The 11,800-nt window shown below is 47.4% G+C and overlaps 1 protein-coding gene across 2 annotated transcripts in view; it reads left to right on the plus strand.

Annotated features, from left to right (window-relative positions):
* Positions 1–11,800, plus strand: part of notch2 (notch receptor 2) — a 43,289-nt gene extending 31,489 nt beyond the window's left edge. For both annotated transcript variants that reach the window (XM_006790330.2, XM_035907619.2), the window contains exons 13-35: positions 234–344; positions 471–663; positions 903–1,048; positions 1,275–1,388; positions 1,508–1,627; positions 1,779–1,931; positions 2,162–2,390; positions 2,537–2,738; positions 3,100–3,253; positions 3,437–3,621; positions 3,730–3,862; positions 4,078–4,329; positions 4,422–4,534; positions 5,476–5,996; positions 6,085–6,417; positions 6,523–6,665; positions 6,766–6,973; positions 7,174–7,258; positions 7,344–7,497; positions 7,573–7,886; positions 7,967–8,114; positions 8,334–8,431; positions 8,730–11,800. In XM_006790330.2, the coding sequence (XP_006790393.2) occupies positions 234–344; positions 471–663; positions 903–1,048; positions 1,275–1,388; positions 1,508–1,627; positions 1,779–1,931; positions 2,162–2,390; positions 2,537–2,738; positions 3,100–3,253; positions 3,437–3,621; positions 3,730–3,862; positions 4,078–4,329; positions 4,422–4,534; positions 5,476–5,996; positions 6,085–6,417; positions 6,523–6,665; positions 6,766–6,973; positions 7,174–7,258; positions 7,344–7,497; positions 7,573–7,886; positions 7,967–8,114; positions 8,334–8,431; positions 8,730–10,172 (5,552 nt within the window). In that variant the 3' untranslated portion in view covers positions 10,173–11,800. The remainder of the gene's footprint in view (positions 1–233; positions 345–470; positions 664–902; positions 1,049–1,274; positions 1,389–1,507; positions 1,628–1,778; positions 1,932–2,161; positions 2,391–2,536; positions 2,739–3,099; positions 3,254–3,436; positions 3,622–3,729; positions 3,863–4,077; positions 4,330–4,421; positions 4,535–5,475; positions 5,997–6,084; positions 6,418–6,522; positions 6,666–6,765; positions 6,974–7,173; positions 7,259–7,343; positions 7,498–7,572; positions 7,887–7,966; positions 8,115–8,333; positions 8,432–8,729) is intronic.

Raw genomic sequence — 11,800 nt, forward strand, 5'->3', positions numbered from 1 at the left:
GTGCCGGACGTCCCAAAACTGGTCTCAGGCTAAGTCACGACAGCCAGCTGGTTCAAAGATTGAAGATTTTATAACAGCTGCTCATCGACTTTTCCTCTAATGCAACTCCTTACTCGCATTAATCATCAGATTCTTTTATTGTGCCACTTTTATATATTCTAGTGAAAGGATAAGCTCTTAAACCCGACTGTTGTTACACGACATGAATTTGTCTTTGTGTACTTTCTGCTCAGGTGTGAACTGTGAGATCAATGAGGACGATTGTGCCAGCAACCCCTGCGTTCATGGAAAGTGCCAGGATGGCATCAACAAGTACAAATGTGTTTGTACCCCGGGATATTCAGGTACGTTTTTGCCTCATGAACATCAACGTGTATAAAAGGCCTCAAAGCTGAGGCAGAATAAAGTGGCCTGAAATCATCATGTGCCCTTTTGATGCTACTAATTACCTTTAACTTGTTCTCTAACAGGAGTAAACTGTGAAGACAACATTAATGAGTGCATGTCAAATCCATGTTTGAGCGGGGGAACCTGCCAAGACAAAGTCAACGGGTTCCACTGCCTTTGCCCACCCGGCACCCACGGCCCTCTGTGCCTCTCTGGTAAAGACCATTGTGCTCATCAGCCTTGTCAGCACGGACACTGTGTCGAACAGCAACACGGGTAAGTTATGTCTATACTGGTGTTTTGTGTTTTACATTATTGGGATAAGATACAGTCATTTTTATTATAGTGGGAATTTCATCCAATTAATTTTCTCACTACTGATAATTTGTACTTACTTCAGATAGATATGCAGGCATTGTTTTTTCCAGCATGTCAGCATTTTTAAATTTAACATCTCTTCACATATATATGCAGGAGCTAATGCTGTTACTGTGACATCTTTCCTTTGTGTGAAGGTACCGCTGTGAGTGTCAGGCTGGCTGGGAAGGACAGCACTGTGAGCTGGAGAAGAATGAGTGTCAGTCAAACCCATGTCTTAATGGTGGCTCCTGTGTGGATCGACACAACGGCTACACCTGTCAGTGCAAACTTGGCTTTGGAGGTAAACGCCACCGCTATCTTTCGTTTTATATAAGAAGTATTTTAAAAATCTCCTTCAGTCCTTTCTGAATTGATGCACAGTGCAGAGGTTCCTTTTCGCGCCTGTGTCAAATGCCTGTGCTCAAAGAAATTTCCAGATTCAGCAGACTCGGTTTCTGTTGAGAAACTTTGCCGATATCAGCGAAACATCAAGTCTGACACGTTATTGTTGACTCTTCTTTGATCAGGTATTAACTGTGAGAAGAACATTGATGAATGTGCATCTGGCCCATGTCTGAACCAAGGCGTCTGTTTAGATCTAGACAACGGCTACACCTGTCAATGTAGTCTGCCGTTCACAGGTCAGTGATGGCACATTTACTCGCTTGTAATGTCACAATTTTAAGCTGCTGTCTAGATATCACTTTGGAGAATATTTCCATATGCATGTTTTGATTATTACAAATCTCTGTGAAAATAGGTAAACACTGTGAGGTGGAACAAGTTCCCTGTGCCTCCCATCCATGTAAAAGGGGAGGTGTGTGCCATCCAACTCCAGATTACACCTCTTTCACCTGTCGATGTCCTAGCGGTTGGGAAGGTATGTGATCGTCGGCATGCATTTGTGTGTGTGCTTGATGATGGCTGTCAGCCGTAATATTAGAACTACATTTCTAATATTACGTATCACCGCTGGAATTATGCCGTTCCAACTGTTTTTGCTTTTTGTGTTTTTGTCCACACTTGCGTAGGTGCGCTCTGCAATGATGATGTAAACGAGTGCAAGAACAACCCTTGCAGAAACAGTGGTCGGTGCATAAACAGCCTGGGGAGCTACATGTGTAACTGTCTGTCTGGATACAGTGGACACAACTGCCAGATAAACATTGATGACTGCTCACCGAGTGAGTTTAATTTGGTCACTTTATTGTCTTTGGATCCAATATCATCGTAACTTTCACCAGTCTTTTATTTAATTTAATGACGTTTAAAATAAATAACCATCAGCGGTTATTCAATAATAACTCATAAAAGCCAAAGGTGCTCATACAGTTTGAGCCGTGCTCAGATGTGTGCTTGTTTATTCAGTAACTGGTTTAGTGAGCCTGTTCCTCCTCTCGTCTGTGTTCTGCAGACCCGTGTCTGAATGGAGGCTCTTGTAGGGACGAAGTCGGGAGTTTCTTCTGTGACTGTCGCCCAGGTTTTGAGGGAAAGCGCTGTGACGTTGAGATTAACGAGTGTGCCAGCCATCCCTGCAGAAACGGCGCCTCCTGCGAGGATTACGTCAACAGCTTTGTATGCAAGTGCCGACCCGGCTTTAACGGCATACTGTGTGAAAACAACATCCCCGAGTGTACTGAAAGGTAAGCGCCCTGTCAACACGAGAGCTTAAATATGCTGTCTCCCAATATGTGCGACCTGAGTACGAATATATACATATTTCTGCATCAGTAGATTTTAAAGACTTTCCCCGCCTAAAGCCCTGTTTTCTTTTTCTTCCTCCGTCCAGCTCGTGCCTCAATAACGGGTCTTGCATCGATGACATCGGTAAATTTACCTGCCGTTGTCATCCGGGTTTTTACGGTGAATTCTGCGAGTATGAGAAGAACGAATGCGACTCTCAGCCCTGCAAGAACGGAGGCACTTGCACTGACGGTCTCGGCACCTACCGCTGCACCTGTCCCATGGCATACAGTGGACAGAACTGCCAGGTAAGTGTGCAGTGTGGGTCTGCATAATTCTGTAATTCCTTTGTAGGTACAATGAGAGTTGACACATTTTAAAAGGCTAATGGGGTGTTGTCATCACCCCGCTGGGGTGCAGCGTTGACACCAAGTTTGTGAATGTGATAACTTGAGAACGAAGCTACTTATGAGCTTCAAATTGATACCATTGGTGCATCTACTTGGAGGCTGCTTCATTGCTTTCTGTAGAGCCACGACAGGCGGCCTCGTGCACTCAGATCTCTCATATTTGCTGTCTTGTTTTAAACAGTCGATGTCATCAAAGGCGCTGTGAGTTGTGCTGGTTTGTTTTTATGAAATGATTTTAAAACCTTCTTTTTGTATGCAGAACTATGTGAACCTGTGCAGCCAGGTGCGCTGCCATAATGGTGGCTCCTGCTCACAGACAGCAACTTCCTGGACCTGCCACTGTCAGCCTGGATGGACTGGACGTTACTGTGATGTGCCCAACCAGTCGTGCCAGGATTTTGCCGCCAGGAAAGGTGAGGAAGTGGTTTTTTGGCAGAGATATCAAGAGTGATAATGACCTACTGTTTATATTATTGCAAGGGAAATTTAAATGCTAAATGTAGCCCGAGGATTTTGTTACCTTCCTGCTTACAGTTTAATCACTGTAGTAGGCTGCCTCTGTACACGGTAAACTCATCATATGTGTTTGGCTGCAGGTCTGCAGTTGGAGAATGTATGCAAGAATGCTGGCCGGTGTGAGAATGTGGGAAATTCCCACAAGTGCCACTGCCAGCCAGGATACACAGGCAGCTACTGTGAAGACATGGTCGACGAGTGTCAGTCAAACCCTTGTCGCAACGGTGCTACATGCAAGGACTATCAGGGAACGTATGAATGCGTAGTAAGTGCACTCTCAGCTTGATATGTGTGCATGTGTTGGCAGGTTTTATGTTCAGGTTCTATATGCAAACAACTGAGCTAACCTCTGTGTTTTGTTTCATTGTCCCAGTGTAAACCAGGCTACCAGGGGGTGAACTGCGAGTATGATGTGGACGAATGCCACTCTAAGCCCTGTCTAAACGGAGGAACATGCATCAACCTCATCAATCACTTTAAGTGCGCTTGCCCACCTGGAACACACGGTACGTGCACATAATAGGAGATTCATTCAAACTTAAAGTATGGACAGAAAGCGATGCTAATGTTTGAGGATAACCTTTTCTGCTTCTTTAGTTGTTCTTGACGTGGGAAAGGAAATGTTGATTGGATGTTGTACTTTTTAAAAAAAAAGTTATTTTGATGGATCTAAAAATAAAACTGAGCACAAATTAAATGCTGTCTGTTCTCTATGTCGTAGGACTCCAGTGTCAATTTAACGTGGATGACTGTGCCCCCAAGCCTGGCTCCCTGGAGCCTCTCTGTAAGAATGGAGGACAATGTGAAGACGGCGTGGGCGGTTACAAGTGCAACTGCCCGGCGGGGTTCACTGGTGACCACTGCGAGGGGGATCTGAACGAATGCAAGACTCGACCCTGCCACAGTCACGGCAGCCTCGACTGCATCCAGTTGGTCAATAACTACCAGTGCCGCTGTCGCCTTGGATACACGGGTATTTTCACATTAACCTCTGAAAACAACACAACAGCACCACAAGTAATTTTTGCTGTTTTTTTTAAAAGGCGACGAAATATGTTTCCTCAGGTCGTCATTGTGAATCCATGGTGGATCTCTGTCTGTCCAGTCCGTGCCGCAACGGAGGCGTCTGCTCTATGAACATGAGCTCGGTGCATGGCTACAGCTGTTCGTGTCCTCGTGTAAGTTTTCTTTAAAGCTGGCTGTTTTCTAATGTAAGCGATCTCCTCTTTATCCCTCATATGGCCTTTACAGCTCTTGTTATTTGTCCGTTGTGCTCATCAGTTTTTAATAACTACTGGTTTCATTCTTATTCCTTAAACACTCCTCCATGAGTTTGTCCTGTAAGTGCTGGTGATAACAGCAAATGGAAAAAGGCAGGCAGCCATAAGGCTAGAGAAAGACGAGCCTTCTTTGTTTTTAATAAAGAAATCCAGATTTTTCTTTGATTATGCAGAAAACAGCAGGGGACAGTAAAAGGCAAAGGTGGTTACCTCCATTCAGCTTCTGAAACTGATCCAGTGTAGAAAATGAATAATGGCATGAATTACTCATGATAATGGTGAGATGCTGTGTTGTAAAGATGACACAACTTCATGTTTCACTCTACATGCTCTTCATTTCACACACCAGCAGGAACATAATACAGCCTGTTTTTCCAGAAATGTAACCACAGGCTACAGATCAGTTATTCTACACATATATAAGTATTGCTGTACTTGGATGAGCAGGGCGAGGGATGACACTGTCACATTTCATAAGCTAGTTTGTCTAAAAAAAAAAAAAAAGCCTATAAAAACGTATAAATGTTAATGATTGTCTTTGATTATGCTGCCGTGTAGCTACGGCCACGACAACTGTCACATCTGTGGCGTGTAACATAACAGCAGGTTGGCTGTTTGTCGTTCTTCTGCCTGAACATCAGTGCGTGTTTTTTCTCTTCACTAACCTCTTGCTCCCTGTCTGTTCTCATGCTTGCTTCAGAGGGCCACACCATGGCTCAGGTACAGTAGAGTAGCAACAGTCTTGTAGGAGAAACTAAATGCTTGTTGTAAAAGTTTGCCTGATAAAGTAATATCTACTGCCTTACTATCACACCTAAACAGCATGTTGTGTTTTATAGGGCTATACCGGGTTGGACTGTGGGGAAATGCAGGACTGTGCAAAACAAGGATGCCAGAATGGCGGGCAGTGTGTGAAGGTAGCGTCCGGCCATCTGCATTGTCAGTGCAGGTCGGGCTTCAGCGGGCCACACTGCGAGGTGAGATGTCCGTTGCCCTGCCAAAATGGAGGAACCTGCGTGAAAGACCAGGCATACCCGTTCCAGGTGAGCTGCCGCTGCCCGCTCTACTTCTCCGGACGATACTGCGAGAACAGACAGATGACGCCAACGCCCCGGAGTTGTCCGTACGAAGACTGTGCAAGGCAAGCAGGAGACAACGTTTGTGACGATCTGTGTAACAACCATGAATGTCAGTGGGACGGAGGGGACTGCTCGCTTCAGAGGGAGCCGTGGGGAAACTGCAAGGCCTCTGTTCCCTGCTGGGATCTCTTTAAGAACGGGCGCTGCGATAAGGAGTGTGACAACCCCGGCTGCCTCTTTGACAGCTTTGAGTGCCAAATAACCTCAAACTCCTCCTGCAAGTATGTGACTGTCCCCTTGACTCTTATGTAAACACGTGTTTAAAATCAAATCCTTACCTCTTGTTCTTGATTGTGATTTCTATGTAAGGTACGACCGGTACTGCGCGGACCACTATGGTAATAAAATCTGCGACCAGAGCTGCAATACGGAGGCTTGCAGTTGGGACGGCCTGGACTGTTCTGACATTCCTGCCAATTTTGCGGGCGGCACACTGGTTCTCGTGGTCCGCCTGCAGCCTAAGGAGCTGCTGGGAGACCTGAGGGGCTTCTTGCGCTACCTAGGAGCTCTGCTGCACACCAACGTTCAGGTGAAACTGAACGAAAACAACGAACCAATGGTTCTGCCATACTTCGGAGCACTGAAGGGACAGGGACAACATGCCCAGAGAAGCAAGCGGGAGCTGCACAAGGAGGTTATTGGGTAAGGATACGACAGACGTGTAATTTCTTGTCTGTGCATTTCTTTGCCAAATGAATCACAAATTTCTTGCTTACTGGCGACTGAATTTCACTTTTAATTGCACAGCTCCGAGGTGCACCTGGAAATAGATAACCGCAAATGTTCCCAGAGCCCCTCTCACTGTTTTTCAAGCACAGAAGAAGTCGCGTCCTTCATTGCAGCAGCCCACATCAAGGCTAATTTCCCTTACCCTCTAGTGTCTGTTGACAGTAAGTAAACCTGTCATTCAGAAATGAATGGAATATAAGTGCTTTATATCCATTTTCAAACTAAAACCTCTGTATTTACACTTGTCTTTGTACCATTCAGGCATTTCTTCCCCAACTCCACCTCCACCACAACCGCTGATGTATTTGATTGGAGTGGCAGTGGTTGTTATTCTGCTCATCCTGGTGCTCGGGATGCTAGCAGCCAAAAGGAAACACAAACACGGCGTGCTGTGGCTGCCTGACGGCTTCATGGCTGCTGCAAATGACAAGAGGAGAGAGCCTGTTGGACAGGATGATTTTGATATGAAGTGAGTTCACGTACAAATGAACACCGTGTGCGTAAAACAAGGTGGAGAGGTTGAATGTGCTCAGGTGAAATACATGCTGTAATGCAAGAAGGTTGTTGTTGAAATGACCGCAATGAGCTTTCGGGGGACCGTAGAGTATGACACAGATACAAGCAGGTTGAGAGTCATTGTCTTCTAAGCTGCTTTTTTTTCTGTATCAGGAATTTCAAGACTGATGGAAGCATGATTGATGGAAGTCAGAGTCAGAGATGGCTGGAAGACGAGGCTCCATCCAAGAAACCGAGAGTAAGTGAACAATAATGACGTTTGGCGCATACGGAAAGGCTTTGGTCTTTGTGAGTTTCACTCTGAGATCTGTTGCTTTTTATAGACTGAAGACAAGCCCTTGCTGCCCATCGCTCTGGATGGAGGTGTAGATCGAAGAGAGTGGACCCTGCAGCATCGCAAAGCTGCTGACATCAGCCTCACTCCTCCTCAGGCCGACTTGGACACTGATTGTCTGGACGTTAACGTGAAGGGACCCGGTGAGGAGAACAAAAACCTTTAGATTTGATAATTTTTCAAAAATCTGTCTCGCTAATGAATCTTCACTCTTTCAGACGGCTTCACGCCACTGATGCTGGCATCGCTGCGCAGTGCCGCCCCGGACTGCAGCCTGCATGGAGAAGAGGAGGAAGAGAGCGGAGATGAACCGGGACCGAGCGTCATCTCGGACCTGATCTCTCAGGGCGCGTCTTTGATTGCTCAGACCGATCGTACCGGAGAAACCGCTCTTCACCTGGCTGCCCGCTACGCCAGGGCCGACGCAGCTAAGAGGCTGCTGGACGCCGGAGCAGATCCAAATGCCCACGACAACATGGGGAGGACACCGCTGCACGCTGCTGTGGCGGCTGACGCTCAGGGAGTCTTTCAGGTGAGACGCCTCTGCGATCTGGTGCAGATCAGTGTGACGGCCAGTCGCGTTTTGTTCACTGTGTCTTTGCACCCTTTCAGATTCTGATCCGTAACCGTGCAACGGAGCTGGACGCCAGAATGAACGACGGCACAACTCCACTGATCCTGGCGGCCAGGCTGGCTGTGGAGGGCATGGTGGAAGAGCTGATCCACTGCCACGCTGACATCAACGCTGTGGACGACCACGGTCAGAAAACTAATCCTCTTCTTTGTCTGAAGCTTTTCGTATTTAATGTGTGAATAAATTCATTAAAGAATGTGAGTTTTAATGTAGTATGTTAGCAGGACAAGCATATCCCAACACAGGGACTTGCTGCATTTACATTATTAGCTGTAATTTTAGCAGTAATAATAGTTTTCTGGCTAATGCGGCTCTGGTTCTTCTCTCATCTTCTCATCATTTTAGGTAAATCTGCTCTGCACTGGGCAGCTGCAGTCAATAATGTGGAGGCCACACTTGTGCTTTTAAAGAACGGAGCCAATCGTGACATGCAAGACAATAAGGTGAGATGTTTTGTTTTCATGTGCTGATTATAAATCACAACAAACACAAGGACAGTTATGAAATAGAGCTGTAAAGAAAAAATAGCAGACTTTATTTGCAGAAACATATTTTCTCCCTAAAATCTGTCAAAGATTTAAAAAGCTGCTCTGTGTTTGTTGTGTCGGCTGTGGGAAACACCCTGTATGGGTTAAACTGACCGTGTAAACAAACTGTGGAGCCGGTCCTGCTTTTCCTGTTTGTTCGTATCAAAATAGGAGCTCCTTACGCTGTGCTTACCGCTCCCTTTGCTTCTTTCAGGAGGAGACCCCGTTGTTTCTTGCAGCCCGGGAAGGCAGCTTCGAGGCGGCACAGGTTCTCCTCGACCACTACTCCAACCGCGACATCACTGATCATCTGGATCGGCTTCCCCGCGATACGGCTCAAGAACGCATGCACCACGACATCGTCCGTCTCCTGGATCAGTACAATCTGGTTCACAGTCCCCACAACGGGCCTAATCACATGGGTGGAGGAGGAAACTCATCTGTTATGTGTGGAGCAAATGGAGCAGCCTACATTGGCATGCGCCCTGGACCACAGGGGAAGAAGAGCAGGAGGGGCGGGGGCACAAAAGTAGGTGTTGGTGGAGGGCCCAAAGAAATGAAAGACATGAAGGCAAAGAGAAGGAAGAAGCCTGCAGGAGGAGATGGGGCAGCTGTAAGTGCTGGGGTGGGAGCAGGGAATGGAGGAGGCACGGCAGCAGGAAGCACCAATGGCGTGAAGGCAGCAGGAGGCCTTCCAGAGAGCTCCGTCACCATGTCGCCCGTCGACTCCCTGGAGTCTCCTCACTCCTACGCAGGCGACGTTTCCACTACCGTCTCCACCACAGCAAACTCCCCGCCCCTGCTGAGCAGCCCCACCTCCAGACAGATGCTGCCCCCTGTCAGCCACATGTTGGGACAGCAGCAGACCTGGGTGAGCATGAGCAAACACGGATACAGCCCCATGTTCAGCCTGGTTCCTCATCAGATCCCGGGATCCCACCCCGGCATGGCCCAGCACCACGGCCAGGGTTGTGGCGTCGGGCTGACCCCCATGAACGTCACCGTGAGCAGGGAGCAGCTGCCGCCCATCGTCACCTTCCAGATGATGACTCCCGGAGCAGGCCAGGCCATGCTGAAGCAGCCTCAGCAGGGGCAGGTGCAAGTCACACAGTCCCAGGGTCAGAACCAGAGTCACTCCCAGCAGGCTCCGGGGCACCTCCACTGCACCCCGGGGATGATATACCAGATCTCTGATCAGATGGCCATGGCTCACGGGCTCCCACACACCCTGCAGCACCCACACGCTGTCGGCCACGGAGGCCACGCAGGGATCGAGGGCCAGTCTCGGGCTCTGCCCTCATACCCGACCATGCAGAGCCCGGTGGATAAATACCCAACGCCTCCCTCGCAGCACAGCTACACCACAGCAGGCTCGGAGGGCACCACGCCCAGCCACTCTGCCCACCCGCCCAGCGAGCACCCGTATCTCACCCCCTCGCCGGAATCCCCCGACCCCTGGTCCTCCTCTTCCCCGCACTCCAACTCGGACTGGTCCGACGTCACCACCAGCCCCACCCCTCTGGGGAACTCCCACCACACACTGCCGTCATCACACCACACACACATTCCAGAGCAGGTGCAGCTGCAGCCGCAGTCGCAGCAGATGCCGCAAGCGTCTCAGCAGCCTCAGCTCGGAAACATGCAGGTGTTTGCGTAGGCGGAAGAGGAAGAAAGCAGAAACCGACTGACTTTGGGGCTTCTGTGTACTCATAGTAACACAATCAGTACGTTCTCACGTCTGTCTTTAATCCCTTATTCTTCTATAATAATCAATCACCTCTTATGTTATCTTCTCTTTGTACTGCAGACGACTGTATAGTTTCTTAAACATTTTTGAGTAAAAGTCTTTTGGAGTTTTTCTCTGATTGAGTTCTTCTAAGTCCAGTGAGGCAGCCTTTGCCCTCTGCTGGCTGGATCGAGACTTTTCATGTTTTGGCACCAAACACATAAACTGATCATCGAGGAACTTCTGACCAGCTGGTGCGGGATTAAAAAAAGACCGGCGAGAAAAGACTGGGCACTTCCTGCATTGAGATCGTCCGTCTCTGTTCAGTGTAATAAACCTGCCAGTACTAACACCTCATTGAAACCATTCACTTTAATACGATGGGTCATATTCAGTGGATATTTTTACTCTCAAAGGAAAACCACGTTTGTTGCATTCGTGCTTTCGCTGGGTTAAAGGGGAGCTGCACTGAGAGGCTGCTGTACGATCAGAAAGAACAACAAGTGCATGTAGCAAACGCACGGCGAGGCCTGCTAGGCGGTGCTGCGTGGGTCTGCGCTCGTCATGTGAAAGTTTTCAAAGTATTTCAGAGGTTTGATGAAAGTAACACCTGCTAAACATCAAATATCTGCCTGCACACTTCAAAAGGTCAGAAAATGGAGCTCCACCTGCACGCTGTTGCTGCAGTCCTCGGGTGGTGTAATGAGAGTGTGCGGTTGTCTCTCTGCAGGTGGTACAGCTGTATTTGAGTAATTAATACTGAAAAGCGTACATTAGTTTGTCACCAGATTCAGTATGTTGTATATGAAAATGTACAGACACTCCGAGCATCTTCTGCTCGTTATATCTGAGCTTAGCATGTCTTTTGTTTTGTTTTTATATGAATACGGTGCACACTTCCTGTATAATTCTGAATCTCGCCGAGGCAAATCGCCACGTCTTTAAAGTGCCTCTGTTATAAATAGCGTTTCTTCCAAAGTTATATAACCATAGCTACAATCAGTGCGTCTCCGCACCTCTAACGGTCGTAAATCGTGCGTAGAAGGAGAAAGTCACTCGTCTTCTTTCTTAAGGTCGATGTTGAGCTTTTATGTGGCTGCTGTGTTTAAAACAAAAAAGGACAATCGTTCAGCGTTCAGAAAAATCTCACATACCAAATTTTGTTTTATTCAGCCAAAAATATGAAACCTGTGTCCAAACTTGTCATTTGTTGTTCTTGTTTGAAAAGTCAGACACACAAAAGCTGCACCTTTCTGCAGAGTTGTATTTGTAGACCCGGCCTGAAAACTCCCCAAATCCACGTTTGTACGAATGTAGGGGCGCTCAGGCATCAGATAACTTTTTTTTGTACGAATCACAGCAGCTCCAGTGCATATGCAAGGTTATGAGGTCATGTCTATATTCTGTATATAAAATGTTTTTTTTAAGTTTACTGTACTCTTCTCTGTTAACCAAATAGCCCGTAATATACCTGCAATATGAAGTAGTTGTTACCGTGTTTGTGTGTTGTAGAACTAAAACTGATCAAATCTGTTGGATTAAAAAAACAAAACAAATGA

The sequence above is a fragment of the Neolamprologus brichardi genome, chromosome 23 (assembly GCF_056152115.1).
Source record: "Neolamprologus brichardi isolate AB-2024 chromosome 23, ASM5615211v1, whole genome shotgun sequence".
NCBI classification, from domain to species: Eukaryota; Metazoa; Chordata; class Actinopteri; order Cichliformes; family Cichlidae; genus Neolamprologus; species Neolamprologus brichardi.